This window comes from Salmo trutta, chromosome 4 (genome assembly GCF_901001165.1).
Source record: "Salmo trutta chromosome 4, fSalTru1.1, whole genome shotgun sequence".
NCBI classification, from domain to species: domain Eukaryota; kingdom Metazoa; phylum Chordata; class Actinopteri; order Salmoniformes; family Salmonidae; genus Salmo; species Salmo trutta.
The window spans coordinates 21,669,271-21,686,484 of NC_042960.1; the positions used below are offsets into that span (position 1 = coordinate 21,669,271).

The following is a 17,214-nucleotide window of genomic DNA, read 5'->3' on the forward strand; positions in this document are numbered from 1 at the left end:
AGTGGCTTCTTCCTTGCTGAGCGGCCTTTCAGGTTACGTTGATATAGGACTCGTTTTACTGTGGATATATATAATTTGTACCTGTTTCCTCCAGCATCTTCACAAGGTCCTTTGCTGTTGTTCTGGGATTGATTTGCACTTTTTGCACCAAAGTACGTTCATCTCTAGGAGACGAACGCGTCTCCTTCCTGAGCGGTATGATGGCTGCGTGGTCCTATGGTGTTTATACTTGCGTACTATTGTTTGTACAGATGAACGTGGTACCTTCAGGCATTTGGAAAATGCTCCCAAGGATGAACCAGACTTGTGGAGGTCTACAATTTTTTTTCGGAGGTCTTGGCTGATTTCTTTTGATTTTCCCATGATGTCAAGCAAAGAGGCACTGAGTTTGAAGATAAGCCTTAAAATACATCCACAGGTATACCTCCAATTGACTCAAATTATGTCAATTAGCCTATCAGAAGCTTCTAAAGCCATGGCATCATTTTCTGGAATTCTCCAAGCTGTTTAAAGGCACAGTCAACTTCGTGTATGTAAACTTCTGACCCACTGGAATTGTGATAAAGTGAATTGTAAGTGAAATAATCTGTCTGTAACCAATTGTTGGAAGAATTACTTGTGTCATGCGCAAAGTAGATGTCCTAACCGACTTGCCAAAACTATAGTTTGTTAACAAGAAATTTGTGCAGTGGTTGAAAAACGAGTTTTAATGACTCCAACCTAAGTGTATGTAAACTTCCGACTTCAACTTTATATATATATATATATATATATATATATATATATATATATATATATTTGCTGTCTCCTGGGCAGAGGGGCTTCAGTCCCGGTAAGCCCCTACAATAATCTGGCCCTGACTGTGGCCCCTCTTATCGACCTACTACATAACACAATGCTTATGTATGTTCACCCCACAGGAAGCTGCTGAGGGAAGGATGACTCATAATAATAACTGTAATGGAGTGAATGGAATGGTACACTATGTATAGCAAAGTATGTGGCCCCCCTTTCAAATTAGTGGATATTTCAGCCACACCCATTGCTGACAGGTTATAAAGTCGAGCACACAGCCATGCAATCTCCATAGACAAACATTGGCAGTAGTATTGCCTTACTGAAGAGCTCAGTGACTTTCAACATGGCACCGTCAGGATGCCACCTTTCCAACAAGTCAGTTTGTCAAATATCTGCCCTGCTAGAGCTGCCCCGGTCAAATGTAAGTGCTGTTAGTGAAGTGGAAATGTCTAGGAGCAACAACAGCTCAGCCGCAAAGTGGTAGGCCACACAAGCTCACAGAGCCGGACCGCAGGGTGCTGAAGAATCGTCTGTCCTAGGTTTCAACACTCATTATTGAGTTCCAAACACCCCTGGAAGCAATATCAGCAAAATAACTGTTCTTCGGGAGCTTCATGAAATGGGTTTCCATGTCTGAGCAGCCGCACACAAGCCTAAGATCACCATGCACAATGCCATTGGACTCTGGAGCAGTGGAAACCATTCTCTGGAGTGATGAATCTCACTTCACCATCTGGCAGTCCGACCGAAGAATCTGGGTTTGGCGGATGCCAGGAGTATGCTACCTGCCCCAATACATAGTGCCAACTGTAAAGTTTAGTGAAGGAGGAATAATGGTCTGGGGCTGCTTTTCATGGTTTGGCCTAGGTCCGTTGTTTCCATTGAAGGGAAATCTTAACGCTACAGTATTCAGTGACATTCTAGACGATTCCATTGAACATCTTTGTGATTAACTCGAATGCCGACTGCGAGCCAGGCCTAATAGCCCAACATCAGTTTCTGACCTCACTAATGATCTTGTGGCTGAATGTAAGCCAGTCCCCGCAGCAATGTTCCAACATCTAGTGGAAAGCCTTCCCAGAAGAGTGGAGGCTGTTATAGCAGCAAACGGGGGACCAACTCCATATTATTTCCCATTATTTTGGAATAAGATGTTTGACGAGCAGGTGTCCACATACATTTGGTCATGTAATGTATCAAACACATGGCAACCATCCGTTTGATGTGTCCAATACCATTCCATTGATTCCGTTCCAGACATTACTATGAGCCCATCCTCCCCTTTTAAGGGGCCACCGGCCTCCGGTGGTTCACGCATCAGTGTATCATCCATCCTTGTGATTGTAAACCATTTTGGGTGATTTTAGTTGACCATAGGAAATAAGAGCTAGTGCGTAAACTTCCGCAATACGGGTTTGATTGAATAAGCTCTCTCTCTCGCTTCCCTGCTTGGCTATACTCAGTTGACTGTCTCCTCTGCTGTAGTCCACTGTCCACTGTCCGCTGTTTCCCTTGACACAGAAGGCACAAAAGACCCTGAGAGGTATGGTGTGTGTGTTGCTGGACGAAGCGTCAGTGTGCGAGAGACAGTGTGGGCACTTTCTTGGGTGAGATAGTACATTGTGTGTGTTTGTGTGTTTGCGTCTGTGTGACCCAGTCTCAAACCTCTCCTTGCAGCTGCCAACATCAGGTAACAACTTTTTCTTCTTCTCTCATCCACCTGAAATTATCATTTTAAATTCCTTGAAGACACATTTTGTTGTCACAAAAACAAATCCCTCTAAATGTATTTATTGTCTTATTGAGGAAATTGATACTGGGGATGTGGTGGATATATATGAGAAGAGTGATTTTGTGTTTTGTTTACTGCTAAATCAATCTGCTCAGATGTATATTTTTTGGCCCCATTGTGTTGCATAGGGTGCTACTGCAGGATTGTTTTAGATGTTATGGATGTTTTAGACGTCTATGACTCAGATTTGACATTAGCATGCATGCTTTAGAGAGCATTTCATAAAATGACTGGGTAAAAAAACCCATTTTGTTCATACTTTAAAAACTCTACAAAGTTTGACCAAAGAGTAATCCCATAAATTTATGTAGCTAGTAAAACCGACAAAGACAACATTCACTTGATATTTATACCATTAGGTATTAGGTAAGTGATTTATCATTTTTGGCATGCAATATCCCCCCCCCCCCCCCCCACACACATTGTCTCCAAACCCAGGGACAAAAAGTTTGTGGACTTAGTCGAGTCCCTTTCCTGTCTAGTAGCTTCTGATGTTTGCTTTAGTGTCCACTGAACTCTCAATGTGACTTTTTGAGAGAGGGGTGCATCTCTGAAGGGAGAGTTTCACACTATGGTAACTGAGAGGGAGGGTGTTTCATTTTGTATTTTAGCTTTATTTAACTAGGCAAGTCATTTAAGAACATATTCTTATTTACAATGACGGCCTACACCAGCCAAATCCAGACAACGCTGGGCCAATTGCACACCACCATATGGGACTCCCAATCACTGCCGGTTGTGAAACAGCCTGGAATTGAACCAGGGGCTGTAGTGACACATCTAGCACTGAGATGTAGTGACTTAGACCGCTGCACCACTCAGGAGCCCAAAAGGGACTCAAGATTTAAATGTTCTAAAGTTGGGGGAAATGGTTTGTCCGTTGGTTTTGAATTGCATAATAAGGGATTGTCATTGCCCTTATCAGAGACCAAGGTGGACAAACCTCATGTCTGTCTTTGATATAGAGTATGATAAAATAATTTGAATGGCCCATTTATACCCATAATTAAAGGGGCAGTCTGCAGTTCAAACAATAACAAAGCATTTACCCTGCCATTAATTTTTTATACAGCTGAGGGATGGGGCTGGTACATAGAGCTATGGATGCAAGGACTGCAAGGACTGCAAGGACTGACCATCCATGAGATATTTAAATATAATATTTTAGGTTCTGATGGGGTACGACAATTAAACAAGGCCTTAATATTCTTCAAGAATCAATAGGTATATAACAATAATATAAAAGTACAAAAATGTATGTACTAATCACACTTTGCCGCTTTAAAGGCCCAAAACAGCTGTTTTTATCTCAATATCAAAACAAAGAAGCAAAAAACGATATCTCAAGCAAGAATTTTGCTAGCAATGTTTGGGAGTGGTCTGAGTGGAAGGGTTCCCTTTCAGTCGGTACTCTCGGTACATCACAACTCACTTTTGCGACTTCGATTGAAGAACTAAAATCACACCTGACAAGGCTAATGAAATCTGTGCCTTTGTGAAAGCCCCACCTTCCACAGGTGATAACCCTGTGGCTCGAATTCATTCCTTAAATTATTTCACTCTTCATCTCAATGTGAGCAAGAACAATTCACGCTTCTACAAAAAAAATAACATTGGAACATGAGACTATCTGACTTTGTGCCATCTAAACTGTCCCTTCATGGTCGAGCATGTTCACCCGATGGACGTTGTGTGCTGGGGTTTGTATTTGTTCTCAGAGTTTTATTGTCACAAAAAAATGTGTTATTCTTCGATTTGCTTTAGCAATGAGTAAGATGGCAAAACATTTGACAGAGACGATGAAGGCTAAGCCGGGCTCGGGTTCGCGACCATGCCTCCAGTATTGCGGTTATACTATTTCTCCCAAAAATACTCACGATTTCTGTTGTTCGGCTTGGAACACACTCAGGAGGACTTCACTCGAATCAGTTTGTGTGCGCATTGCCAGCGGCTGCATGCAAACTCCTTGGATAGACATGTAGCATTCTTGAGAAAGCTTGGGGTTAACATTGGCGACCTTCCTGTGCTGGATACCGGTACCTGCCAAGTTGCAGGATGTGGGGAGGGATTTGGGGCTGTGGTCAGAGCAGAACTAGCCTCCCAGCAGGGCGATAGTGAGCCAGCTCCCATAGTGACTCACTGGGCCCAGGTTCGGATGACGACATGTTGACTCTGGCGGGCTCAGCAGGGTTCTTGGTTGATGAGGAGGACTTCATTCAGGGGCAGCCACCTCCTCACGCTAGTGATTGACCTTCCTCCACCACAGAAGAAATCTGTACCTGCCCCCTGTGATTTCTGCAGTCAAGCACCACCTGCCTCTTTTTACGGATTTCGGCAAGGAAGTGACGACAACCTGGTCCAATCAGAGACAACGATAGACAGCTGTCCCTGATTGAGAACCATACCCGGCCAAAACATAGAAAATAAAGAACATAGAAAAAGGAACATAGAATGCCCACCCTAGTCACACCCTGGCCTAACCAAAATAGAGAATAAAACCCTCTCTATGGCCTAGGCGTGACAAGAATACAACTTTCCCGAATTGGATCCTTTGTTTGTACCCCTCAGGGCAATTGAACTCATTCCAGAGGCTGATCCAAAACACAGCTAGCGGAGAAGAGATATTCGGAGTGGACTTCTAGTCCGACTCAGGATGCGTGCACACCATCCACCGCTTTCAAGTATATTTCTCGCTAATGTTCAGTCTCTGGATAATAAAGTAGATGAGCTCAGGGCGAGAATCTCCTTCCAGAGAGACATCAGGGATTGTAACATACTCTTTCATATACTGTCTTTGTCCATACAGCCAGCTGGGTTCTCAGTATATCGCGCAGACAGGAATAAAGAACTCTCCTGGAAGAAGAAAGGAGGGGGTGTATGTTTCACGATTAACCACTCATGGTGTGATTGTGATAACATACAGGCCTTTTGTTCTCCCGACCTGGAATACCTCACAATAAAATGCTGACCGTATTATCTCCCAAGAGTATTCTCTTCGGTTATAATCACAGCCGTGTATATTCCCCCTCAAGCCGATACCACGACGGCACTCAAAGAACTTTACTGGACTTTATGCAAACTGGAAACCACACATCATGAGGCCACATTTATTGTAGCTGGGGATTTTGACAAAGCAAATTTGTGGAAAACGCTACCGAAGTTCAACCAACACATTGACTGTAGCACTCGCTCTGAGAAAACATTAGACCACTGCTACTCAGCTTTGAAATGCCTACAAGACCCTCCCCTGCCCTCCCTTCGGCAAATCACGACTCCATTTTGCTCTTCCCTTCCTATAGGCAGAAACTCAAAAAAGAAGTACACGTGCTAAGGACTATTCAATGCTGTTCTGACCAATCAGACTCCATGCTTCAAGATTGTTTTGATCACACAGACTGGGATATGTTCCTTGTAGCCTCTGAGAATAACATTGACGAATACACAGATACGATGACTGAGTTTATAGGAGATGTTGTACCCACTGTGACTATTAAAACCTACCCTAACCAAAAACCGTGGATAGACGGCAGCATTCGCGCAAAACGGAAAGCGCGAACCATCGCATTTAACCATGGCAAGGTGACTGGGAATATGGACGAACACAAACAGTGGAGTTATTCCCTCCGTAAGCAATCAAACAAGAAAAGTGTCAGTATAGAGACAAAGTGGAGTCGCAATTCAACGGCTCAGAAACGAGACGCATGTGGCAGGGTCTACAGACAATCACGGACTACAAAGGGAAAACCAGCCACCTTGGGGACACCGACGTCTTGCTTCCAGACAAGCTAAACACCTTCCTCGCCTGCTTTGAGGATAACACAGTGCCACGGACGCGGTCCGCTACCAAGGACTGTGGGCTCTCCTTCTCTGTGGTCGACGTGAGTAAGACATTTAAGCGTTTTAACCCTCGCAAGGCTGCCGAGGGTTAAAACATATATATATACAAGATATATACATACATATCTTTTAAAAATAAATTTTCCTTTATTATTTTCATCTAACCCTACCACCCCTCCCCTAATTGGAGTAAACTAATGAACAACAACATGTAGGCTTCGACTTGCAACTTATACACACTATATACATTCTACGGACACAATCTGTTTTACAATAGCTATAGTTTGTTTGTTTTTAGTCTTGTCCTTCCTGTACCCTCAACTTCTCCCATCTTTTTCTGATGTCCATCCAGTTTGGAAGTTTCTATTTGTCATATATTTTTTAACTGTGCTGTTTCAAAAAAGTTCTGAACTGATATACATTTTACAGACACAGTATATTTTAAAATGTTATATTGTTGTTATTAGTCCCAACCTTCACCTCCATTCACCTCCAAAAGAAATGTCCCTTTTTCAAAAGAAAGATGCCCAGGGTCCCTGCTCATCTGCATGAACGTGCCTTAGGCATGCTGCAAGGAGGCATGAGGACTGCAGATGTGGCCAGGGCAATGAATTGTCCGTACTGTGAGAAGTCTAAGACAGAGCTACAGGGAGTCAGGACGGACAACTGATCATCCTCGCAGTGGCAGACCACGTGTAACAACACCTGCACAGGATCGGTACATCCGAACATCACACCTGCGGGACAAGTACATGATGGCAACAACATCTGCCCAAGTGTTACACCAGGAATGCACAATCCCTCCATCAGTGCTCAGACTGTCCGCAATAGGCTGAGAGAGGCTGGACTGAGGGCTTGTAGGCCTGTTGTAAGGCAGGTCCTCACCAGACATCACCGACAACAACGTTTCCTATGGGCACAAACCCACCGTCGCTGGACCAGACAGGACTGGCAAAAAGTGCTCTTCACTGACGAGTAATGGTTTTGTCTCATCAGGGGTGATGGTCGGATTCGCGTTTATCGTCAATGGAATGAGCATTACACCGAGGCCTGTACTCTGGAGCAGGATCGATTTGGAGGTGGAGGGTCCGTCATGGTCTGGGGCGGTGTGTCACAGCATCATCGGACTGAGCTTGTTGTCGCTGCCTGCAATCTCAATGCTGTGCCATTACAGGGAAGACCTCCTCCCTCATGTGGTACCCTTCCTGCAGGCTCATCCTGACATGACCCTCCAGCATGACAATGCCAACAGCCATACTGCTCTTTCTGTGCGTGATTTCGTGAAAGACAGGAATGTCAGTGTTCTGCCACGGCCAGCGAAGAGCCCAGATCTCAATCCAATTGAGCACGTCTGGGACCTGTTGGATCGGAGGGTGAGGGCTAGGGCCATTCCCCCCATTAATGTCCTGGAACTTGCAGGTGCCTTGGTGGAAGAGTGGGGTAACATCTCACAGCAAGAACTGGCAGATCTGGTGCAGTCCATGAGGAGGAGATGCACTGCAGTACTTAATACAGCTGGTGGCCACACCAGATACTGACTGTTACTTTTTATTTTGACCCCCCCTTTGTTCAGGGACACATTATTACATTTCTGTTAGTCACATGTCTGTGGAACTTGTTCAGTTTATGTCTCAGTTGTTGAATCTTGTTATGTTCATACAAGTATTTACACATGTTAAGTTTGCTGAAAATAAACGCAGTATACAGTCAGAGGACGTTTCTTTTTTGCTGAGTTTATTTTGCAATATGTATGGCACAGCTGGCAATTTTTTGGTCCTTAAATGAAACTGGTATATTTTTTTATTTATCACAATTTTCTTTATCAAATTTTGGTCTTTAATGCAGGGCCCTGGGATTATTATTGATGCTGCCTTTCCAGCGCTGGGTGGTAGCCACTCTCTTGGATGCATCAAGGTCCCCGACAGGTCTGCTGGCACTGGCTCAGTGGGGAGACCTTCCGGTACTGTCGCAAGGGGTGCTCATGGGACAAGTGTTATTCTATTGGTCATGACAGACGTGTCCCCCCAAGTGTGGGGTGCGCTGTGCGACGGCTACTCGATTTGGGGGTATGGACGGTGAGACAGAGTGCCCGACATATCAATTACCTGGAGCTTCTGAGGGTTCAGGCGCCTCCTCCCACGTTTGTTGGGCTGTTTAGTGGAGGCTACACCCCTGGGTGGTTGCCCAGATATGGCAGAGGTTAGGCAGGGCCGACCTAGATCGTTACGCATCGCAAGAAAACTCGCAGTGTTGTCGGTTCTTCTCGCTGTGGGACCTGAGTGCCCAATTGGGAACTATTGCGCACCAGTGGTCTTGGACCCTGCCGTACCTATTGCGCCCACATGGGATTTAGCTCTGGTTTTGGAGGCATTGTGCCCCCTTTGAGCCTCTGGAGTTGGTAGATCTGAAGATCCTCTCCTACAAGAGCTCTCTGCTTATGGCTTTGGCCTCGGCTAAATGTGTTGCGGGCCTCCACACCTTATCCGTACATGGTTCCTGTACTCAGTTCACCCCTGGCGACTCTAAGGTGACGTTGTTTCCTAATGCGGCCTTCATGGTTATGACCTACACGTCTTTAGCCTTTGAGCTATTTTCCCTTTTCACCTCCTCCTTTTGCTTCTGAAGAGCATCAGAGGTTTCATGCTTTGTGTCCAGTACTAGCTTTGTGCATGCCCTTTGAGTGGACCCGAGATATCTGGTTATGTGACCAGCTTTTTGTCTGTTTAGCTAATCCAGCTCGTAGCAGGGAGCTCTCTAAGCACCGTCTCTCCTACTGACTTGTGGAGGTTTTCTCCCTGGCATACAGCAGCAAGTGATAAGGGTTACTTAGCGGTGTATGTGCCCACTCGACCATGGGCCTGGCAGCGTCTTGGGCATTATTTAAAAGATTGACTGTAGGGGATATTTGCGCTGCGGCAAGTTGGGCATCACCACACACTTTTGTGAGTTTTTATTGCTTGGATGTCACTGCTCCCAGTGTAGCCCACAGTGTGCTTACAGCTGGGACATGAGAAGGTGTGCACAATACCAAGACTACCTTGCGGGTGGAGGTCTGGGTGGTCTGCCATGGGCCATTTCAGTTGGTATCCATTGGGGCCGGCTTGGGGCGGGATTTCAATTTTCCATAGTTGTGTTGAACTGACATGGTTTGGTAGGTTACTTTCTAAATGTAATCCATTAAAGTTACTAATTACCTGTCCAAAAGTGTATCAGTAACGTAACTTTTGGATTACCCAAACTCAGTAACATAATCTGATTACTTTCCTATTAAGAGGCATTAGTAGAAGACACAAAGGAATATTACCAATTGAACGACACCTATTGCAGGGTCAGTCAATGTTAGAGTTTAGCTGGCCATACATGTATGTTGCAATTTACTTTATGGGCTAGGTATGTTTCTAACCCATTGCTTTCTACTTCAATATAGATAATAATACGATTAGGCTCTATCTTTATATTAAAAAACAAAATCTGTCAGATTTCTAATAGTTTCAGTTGATTAAATACCCTTTATCTTCAAGCATATGACTTGGAAATATTGATTAGATAAATAGTTTTACCTGAACATAAGCCAAAATCTAAGGACTTATTTGCCTACTCTGTTGTTTATATTTTTGCTTCAAAACATTGTTGAAAAATAAATACTGCTGTCATGGAATGGCATGCCTTGAGCACTTCCCGAAAAATGGCTATTTGCATGTGAAAAATGATTGCCCGGCCTGCTGTTTAAGTTTTTGTTGGTGACACTTTGATATCTCGATAATTTCAGTCTATTAAAAGTGCACAAGTTTGAGCATGTGTCCGTTAGGCCTACGGGAAAATATTAAATAATCTAAAATTTGATTGAGCAATAAAAAGTCCCACTCGTGGTATTCAATATGATACAAAACGAAGGAAAAAAATAATTTGCCTGCTCTGGTCCTTTAAACTTTATACTCAATTATAAATACTAATAAATAATAAATGTCATTTAATTTGTTGTCATTATAGGTATGAAGAACCGTTTACTGTTCCTTTGCCTATTGGCCTCAGCATTTGCTGTGTCTGTAAGTACTGATAAATCCACTCTTGCTTTTCGAAACAGCTTTTTAATAAAATAAATGAATAACCACAAGTCTAATGATATTTTATCAATAATTCCTTGCTATTCCCAAGGTCAAAGGCAAACCTCACGACAAACATCAAGCTTTATCCAAGTCCTCACACACAGCTAAAGAGAAGGTAAAGTGCATCCAACTCCTGTATTTTAAATAAATCTCTATAAAAACAGAACACATTGACAAGGATTCTCCAGAAACTTTACCTTTCATTATTGTATTATTATTTCATTTATGGCAAAAGTTTGACCAGAGGCTATATCTTTTGTTATATTTAGAAAACGTTTTTCCAGAAACCTTTCATTTTTAATTGTATTGACTTTTTACACTTCCCTTCCTGTTAAAGGACATTGTTCCAGATGAGGCCAATGAGGGGGAGGTCTTGCCGACTTTCATGACCTTTGAGTCTAGCAGTCAGGAGCAGGAAGACGAGGACATGAGCTACGAGGACAATGCTAATGTTAATCTGGGTCCCTCCAATGAGGAAGGGGTGTTCGAGGTGTCTGACAGTGGTGAGAGGAGCACACCTGTCCTGCTGAGCGATAAGGCACTGGTGGACCTCCTTCAGGGGGAGTCAGAGGAAGAAGAGGTGGAAGACGAGGAGGAGGAAGAAGAGGAGGAGGGAAAGATCGAGTCTGAGGAGACACAGTCTGAAGAGGAGGAGGGAGAAGAAGCGGAGGGAGACTTGGAAAAGGAGGAGGAGGATGAGGAGGTGGTAGAGGTGGAGGAGGAGGTGGATGTGGAGGCAGAGAAAGAGGCAGAAAAGGTGGAGGCGATGGCGGATGAGGAGGAGTCAGTTGAGGATGAGGAGACGGGAGAGGAAGAGGAGGAACCTGTGGTCGGGGACCGAGGAGTAAAGCAAGAGGCTGAAGTCGAAGAGACGTACAGCAACACCGAGCCGGAGATTCCAGAGGATCTGGACTACGCAGGCGATAGTGACAACACACAGCCCCTGGAAACCGAGCTTGAGGAAGGGAAACCCCTCGCCGAAGATGCCCAGCTCCTCTTAAATAAGGAAGAGGAGGCAAAGGTGGAGGAGAAAGAAGAACAAGTTAGCAAGGAAGACGAAATCCCCACTGCCACTGATGACTATGAGTCCCAGCAGGACATACAAGACACCGAGGCCTCTGAGAGCCAGGAAGTGCTCGGCCAGTACAAACTCCCTGAGGGAAGCAAGGACCAGGAGAAAGGTTCCAAGGACGATTCCCAAGAAAAGGGGAACAATAAAAAAGACGGAGACACGGACGCTGAACTCCAAGAGACAAAGAACAGTGTGGATCTTGATGGGACACGTCTTGCTGTAGAAGGGGGAGAAGAGAAGGAGGAGAAGAACTTAAACGAGAGCGCCAGTCACACCCTAGGCAAAGCTAGGAAGCAGAGGAAGAACCAGAGGGTGAGGAAGCACCCCCCACAGAGGGATGAGGCACCGCCAGGAGAGGGAGTCCCAGACCACCAGGGGGATGAGGGGGAGAAGGAGCACTACCGCACCACTGACAATGCTGTCTACAAGCCCAAGCGGAGAAGAGCAGGGAAATGGGTAACACTTATCACATATCGCCCATTAGCTATAATGCAATGTCATCATAAAACTTAAACCTACATTGAACCATGTAACCCCTATATAAAGCTAGGCCCTTTTCTGTGAGTGACCTATTTGAAATTAAACCGATGGTCCATGGATGGATCTACTCTATTCTCAGAGCTTCCCAAAATGAATGTACTATACAGTATAGGAAATAGGGTGTCAATTAAAACGCTGCCCACATCTTATCTATTAACATCTGCGGGTGGTTTGTTGACCTCTATTGTGATTTCACCTTCTGTTTCCTACCCAGGCTCCTCTGGTGGGAATGAACCCGGTCCAGATCAGGGCGACAGTGGACCTCTACCCCAGCGCCAGGCCCTCTTTGGCGGCAAGCCTATACAAACCCCAAGCCTCCGCTGCCGGTAAGTGTCAATAAGGCAAGCACGTAAGGCAAGCACGCACGCACGCACGCGCACACACACACACACACACACACACACACACACACACACACACACACACACACACACACACACACACACACACACACACACACACACACTAGGAATCTGCTGACTGGGCCCTTTCATTAACACTCCCAGAAGAATAGTGCCACTCCAATTCACCGCCGCTACCAAAACAAACCCCCCCCACCTCCGCTGGATTAAGGGTTCAATGAGAGAGCTCATGTTGAATTCGAGCACTGTACAAACTCAAATGGCAATGGAATGCAGAGGGTAATGGCTGTGGGGGTAGTGCTGGTGTTTCCATTGACATCTATAACCACTGGAAAGTACATACTTGTTAATCATGATTAAGGCTTGATTAAAACATTAACAACACATGGACAAAGTATAAATGCAATAACTTAGTGAATCTACCAGAAAATAAACAACAGTGTTTTCACATCAATGTTCCACTGATATAAAATTCTAGGGCATGAGTGTGTTTAGGCAATTGTTTTCTTCTCTTTTAGACCCTTGTGAGAACTTCCGTTGTAAACGTGGAAAGACCTGCAAACTCAACGAGGAGAAGAAGCCTATGTGCGTGTGTCAGGAGCCTTCTGCCTGCCCACAGAGTGTCACTGACTATGACCATGTGAGTAGGAACACTGGTCATTGGGGTGGCCTGGGGGGAAGTTCAGAGTTTTAAATCGTTGCCTCTGGATCATATGTACTATACAGTATGTACTGCTGCGAGCATGGGTTGAATCCGACCCACTGCTCTAGCACTTTCTCTCTCTACTCCTTCCTTTCTTTCTATCCTGTCCAATAAACATAAAAAATATGAAAGGAATTCCTTTAAACACATTTGGGAAAAGTTGCTATTAGGGACAGGAACTGTGGGCAATAGAAATTGATAAGATCGGTACCACAGAACTATGCCGCTATAAAAGTTAGCATCTGGGTAGGTTTTCTGATCCTACATCTGTAGTTCGAGGAAACTTGAAGGAAATATGCCAAGAATCTGGCAATGGTAGGTACAACCCTGACATGATATTCTAACAACGTTGGGGAGCTGTTGGTTTTGGCTAGAATTGTATCTGCAGGCCTCTGTTTGTAAGACAGGTGCACTAGCCTCAGTCCCAATAGAGTTAACTCGATCGGAACTCTTTGATGCTTAGTTTCTTACCAAGAGCAGGATTACTACAATTTCTTTAGCTGAAGCATTTCATTTGTTAAATCCATAACACATGAAGTAATGTATCTTTCATGCAGGTATGTGGAACTAACAATGTCACCTACGACACATCCTGTGAGCTCTTTGCCACTAAGTGCAACCTGGAAGGCAGCAAAAGAGGCCATAGACTTCACCTGGACTACACTGGACCCTGCAAATGTAAGACAGCTATAGCCAGACCACCTCTAAAGTTTCTGACCAATACAGTATCCAATCTGAAATAACTACAGTATAACACATTTTTTTTCAATTTCTTCCTCTCCCTTTCGTTTTATTTCTCATTCTCGTCTGTTTCTCACTCTCTATTTAATTCTCTCATCTTACCTTGCCTCTCCCCCTTCTCTCTTTCTTCCACTACCTTGCTCTCTCTGTTAGTCATAGCACCGTGTATGAATGGCGAACTGGTCCAGTTTCCTCTGCGTATGCGCGACTGGCTGAAGAACGTCTTGCTGCAGCTCTATGAACATGACTCCATGTACCCTGGCTTCCTCACCCCCAAGCAACGCATCAGAGTGAGTAAATATCTTCTCTCTTTTTAAATAAATTTGAGGAAAAAAACAACCTTATATGGACACCCTTAACTTTAAGCTTAAAATACGAGGGTAACGCTTTACATTAGACATACGATCAATTAAGGGGTTAGAAGTAGTTCATTGATAGTTCCATTATTTGTATTTTCAAAATAATTAATATTCATATAAAGGTGCTTTATGAAGTTTAACCAAATGCATTCTTAGTGATTAATAGTGTACATCTCAAAGCCCAAAAACCACCAGTGCCTTACAATTGATTTTCAAATTGGGATCTTGTTAGCACATATTCATATTCAATGCAATACAATTGTATTATTCATGTGTGACCATAAATAATCTCCCAGGTGAGAAAGATCCACGAGAGTGAGAGGCGCCTCCATGCCGGCGACCACCCCATTGAGTTGCTGGCCCAGGACTTCGAGAAGAACTACAACATGTACATCTATCCCGTGCACTGGCAGTTCGCTCAGATGGACCAGCACCCTTCTGACAGGTACAGTACTCTAGGAGAAAGATTATTTTGTTGTTGTTGTTGTTGTTGTTGGCATAATCATAAAAAAGAACCTGCTCTTGGTTACGTCAAGCTTTCATTGAAATGCTTATGAGCTTCTGTAAAAAGTTACACGCCTAGTGCAGTAGGCCAGTAAGACATCATGGATGATGTCGTACCTGCAGTCAAATCAGCAAGTAGTGATACAGTCATAAATAATATTGAAGATGTGCTGTTATATGTCTTTGATATGATTCAAGAGTGAATAGCTTCTCTTGTAGCTGTTCATCTTCACAAGACATTCTGATTATGGCTCTCATTGTAATGTTGGTGAGTCTGATTCAGATTACTTGTGAATCAGATACATGGTGGGTCTGAATCTAATATGTGATTAAGAATCAGTTTCACTGAACCTTTCACATTTGAGTTTACCTTAAAGGCCCATAGAGTGGGAAACAAAAGTGGAAGCACAGCTGGGATATTACTGGAATTAGTCCATTTGGGTAAATCTAGTTCAGACTGTGTGTGAACCGTTTCTAGTTTTGGGTCAGACTCCCCATACTCAACCCCCAATGGAATAAAACGGAGTGAAACAGGGAAGCTCTACTTGAAGAACGGGAGACGCTTATTTTAGTTTTCTGTTCCAAAATGTTTCAAAACGTTTTCCATTGCATAGTCTTATGAAAATGACACTGGTGTTCCTATCCAGGTTCCTGTCCCACTCTGAGCTGGCCCCCCTGAGGGTCCCGTTGGTCCCCATGGAGCATTGTACCTCCCGCTTCTTCCAGGAGTGTGATGCAGATAAAGACAAACAGGTGTCCTTCAGGGAGTGGGCCCACTGCTTCGGCATCAAGGATGGTAAGAGTGTGCAGTCTTATACAAAGTGAAAGCAATTCAATGACCAAAGAATGAGGCTTGACATGATGTTTCCAATGTTGTGATAGTTGTAGTAGTTAGATGTGAATGAATGAATGCTGCGTTACTGTAGCTTACAGAAGGACCATGGTCATGTGCTTTCACACATGTTTGATAGTATGACCCTGCATTGTAAACTCTGTGATTTTCCATTTTCCCCCTCTGCAGAGGACATGGATGTCAACCTGCTCTTCTGAGTCCAATCAGTACCTCATCAAGCAACCAGCTTTAATAATCATTTAACAAGATCACCTTAAATAATGGCAGAACCACATACCTTAATTGGCAGAAGAGAGACTTGTGTTGATTTAAACTCTATGTTTTTGGGATGCTCTGTAAAGTTAGCCTGGTGGAACCAGCCTAATTGCTGTGTTCACCATTATATTCAACTTCACGTATCAGTCTGGCATTTATCCTTATTGAAACTGTGTCTGTATGTCTGTAATGAGAAGCATTATTCAAAACTAAGTTGTCAGTGATGGGATCACCTTAAACCAATCAGAGGATGACCTAATTCAAAGCACAGGATTTTGGGGGTGGGTTTTCTGAGAGGACCCTGATTTGACCAGTTCATTTCTACTGCAAAGTACAATTGACTAAAAAGTAAAAGTGAGAATGGACCACTGTCCTTCCATGTCTTATGTCATAGATGAAAGAGGAGGATAGTTCATGTTGTCTTTACATCAGACTAATATAAAACAAATTTGGATTTATAAATATGTGGATGTTCTGTGATACTGTATGCAGATACTGTATAGCTGATAGTGGTATTAGTAGAGTAAGTGATGAGATTTTTTTTTTTTAGCAATTAACAATGATATCAGTGTTATGAACACATTCCAAGAGGGGGAAGGTTTACGAGTGCTTTTTTGTAGATGACAGACAACAAAACAGAAATGGACTTCTATGCAGGTGAGACCGATAAATTTACTTTTTGACCAAAATATTACAGTATTAATTTTAAACATTTAAGTGGGAGCATAACAATATGTTTTTTGTAATTGACTGTCGAAATAAATTGAGCTGTCAAAAGGAGAAATTGAAATGGCAGTAATGGAGTAGAACATGTGATGTTGACAGAATTACTAAGAGTTGAATGCTGCAACAGTTTTTTATGTCTTGCCTGATATAGCTACTTCACTAACCTTTCTAATAAAAGTAATTTTGACCTCATCGGATCTCATCACATTCCCGTTTGATTGTTTTACTTTATGCACAATTGGATTGAAGGTAAATTTATTGATCCCCAGGGGGAAATATGTCATGCACGATAACAAAATTGATATAACGAAGAGAAACCACTCCAGTATTTATTATTTAGGTTACACTGAAATACACTCAATCCTTCTTTATATTCTTATATGATAATTTGTACTGTGCAATGACATAATTGGGAAGTAACTGTAATAAGTTGTGGTTGGTGATGTCACTTTCACGTCAGTGTTGACGTTTTGTCTTTTCTAGTTTGCATGTAAATAATGACAGGCATCTATTTTACACAGCCCCCACAGGCAAACAGTTGACTCATCCAACAAAGGCTTATAATA

At 43.5% G+C, this 17,214-nt stretch overlaps 1 protein-coding gene across 1 annotated transcript; it reads left to right on the forward strand.

The window, feature by feature from the left end:
• The first annotated feature begins 2,168 nt into the window (after positions 1 to 2,168).
• sparcl1 (SPARC-like 1) lies at positions 2,169 to 16,855 on the forward strand. Its single transcript, XM_029749407.1, has 12 exons — positions 2,169 to 2,341; positions 10,418 to 10,473; positions 10,583 to 10,648; positions 10,871 to 11,197; positions 11,249 to 12,061; positions 12,360 to 12,471; positions 13,026 to 13,147; positions 13,768 to 13,888; positions 14,105 to 14,241; positions 14,607 to 14,755; positions 15,462 to 15,610; positions 15,836 to 16,855. Exons 2-12 carry the CDS (start codon positions 10,420 to 10,422, stop codon positions 15,862 to 15,864), a joined length of 2,079 nt encoding a protein of 692 aa, XP_029605267.1. The 5' UTR covers positions 2,169 to 2,341; positions 10,418 to 10,419; the 3' UTR covers positions 15,865 to 16,855.
• Positions 16,856 to 17,214: the final 359 nt, after the last annotated feature.

Bases quoted from the DNA above. Each gene is read 5' to 3' on its own strand.
- sparcl1 (XM_029749407.1), top strand. From the start codon at position 10,420: ATGAAGAACCGTTTACTGTTCCTTTGCCTATTGGCCTCAGCATTTGCT. The intron at 10,474-10,582 runs GTAAGTACTGAT...GCTATTCCCAAG, and splicing joins CCTCAGCATTTGCTGTGTCT to GTCAAAGGCAAACCTCACGA. The intron at 11,198-11,248 runs GCGGAGGGAGAC...GTGGTAGAGGTG, and splicing joins AAGAGGAGGAGGGAGAAGAA to GAGGAGGAGGTGGATGTGGA.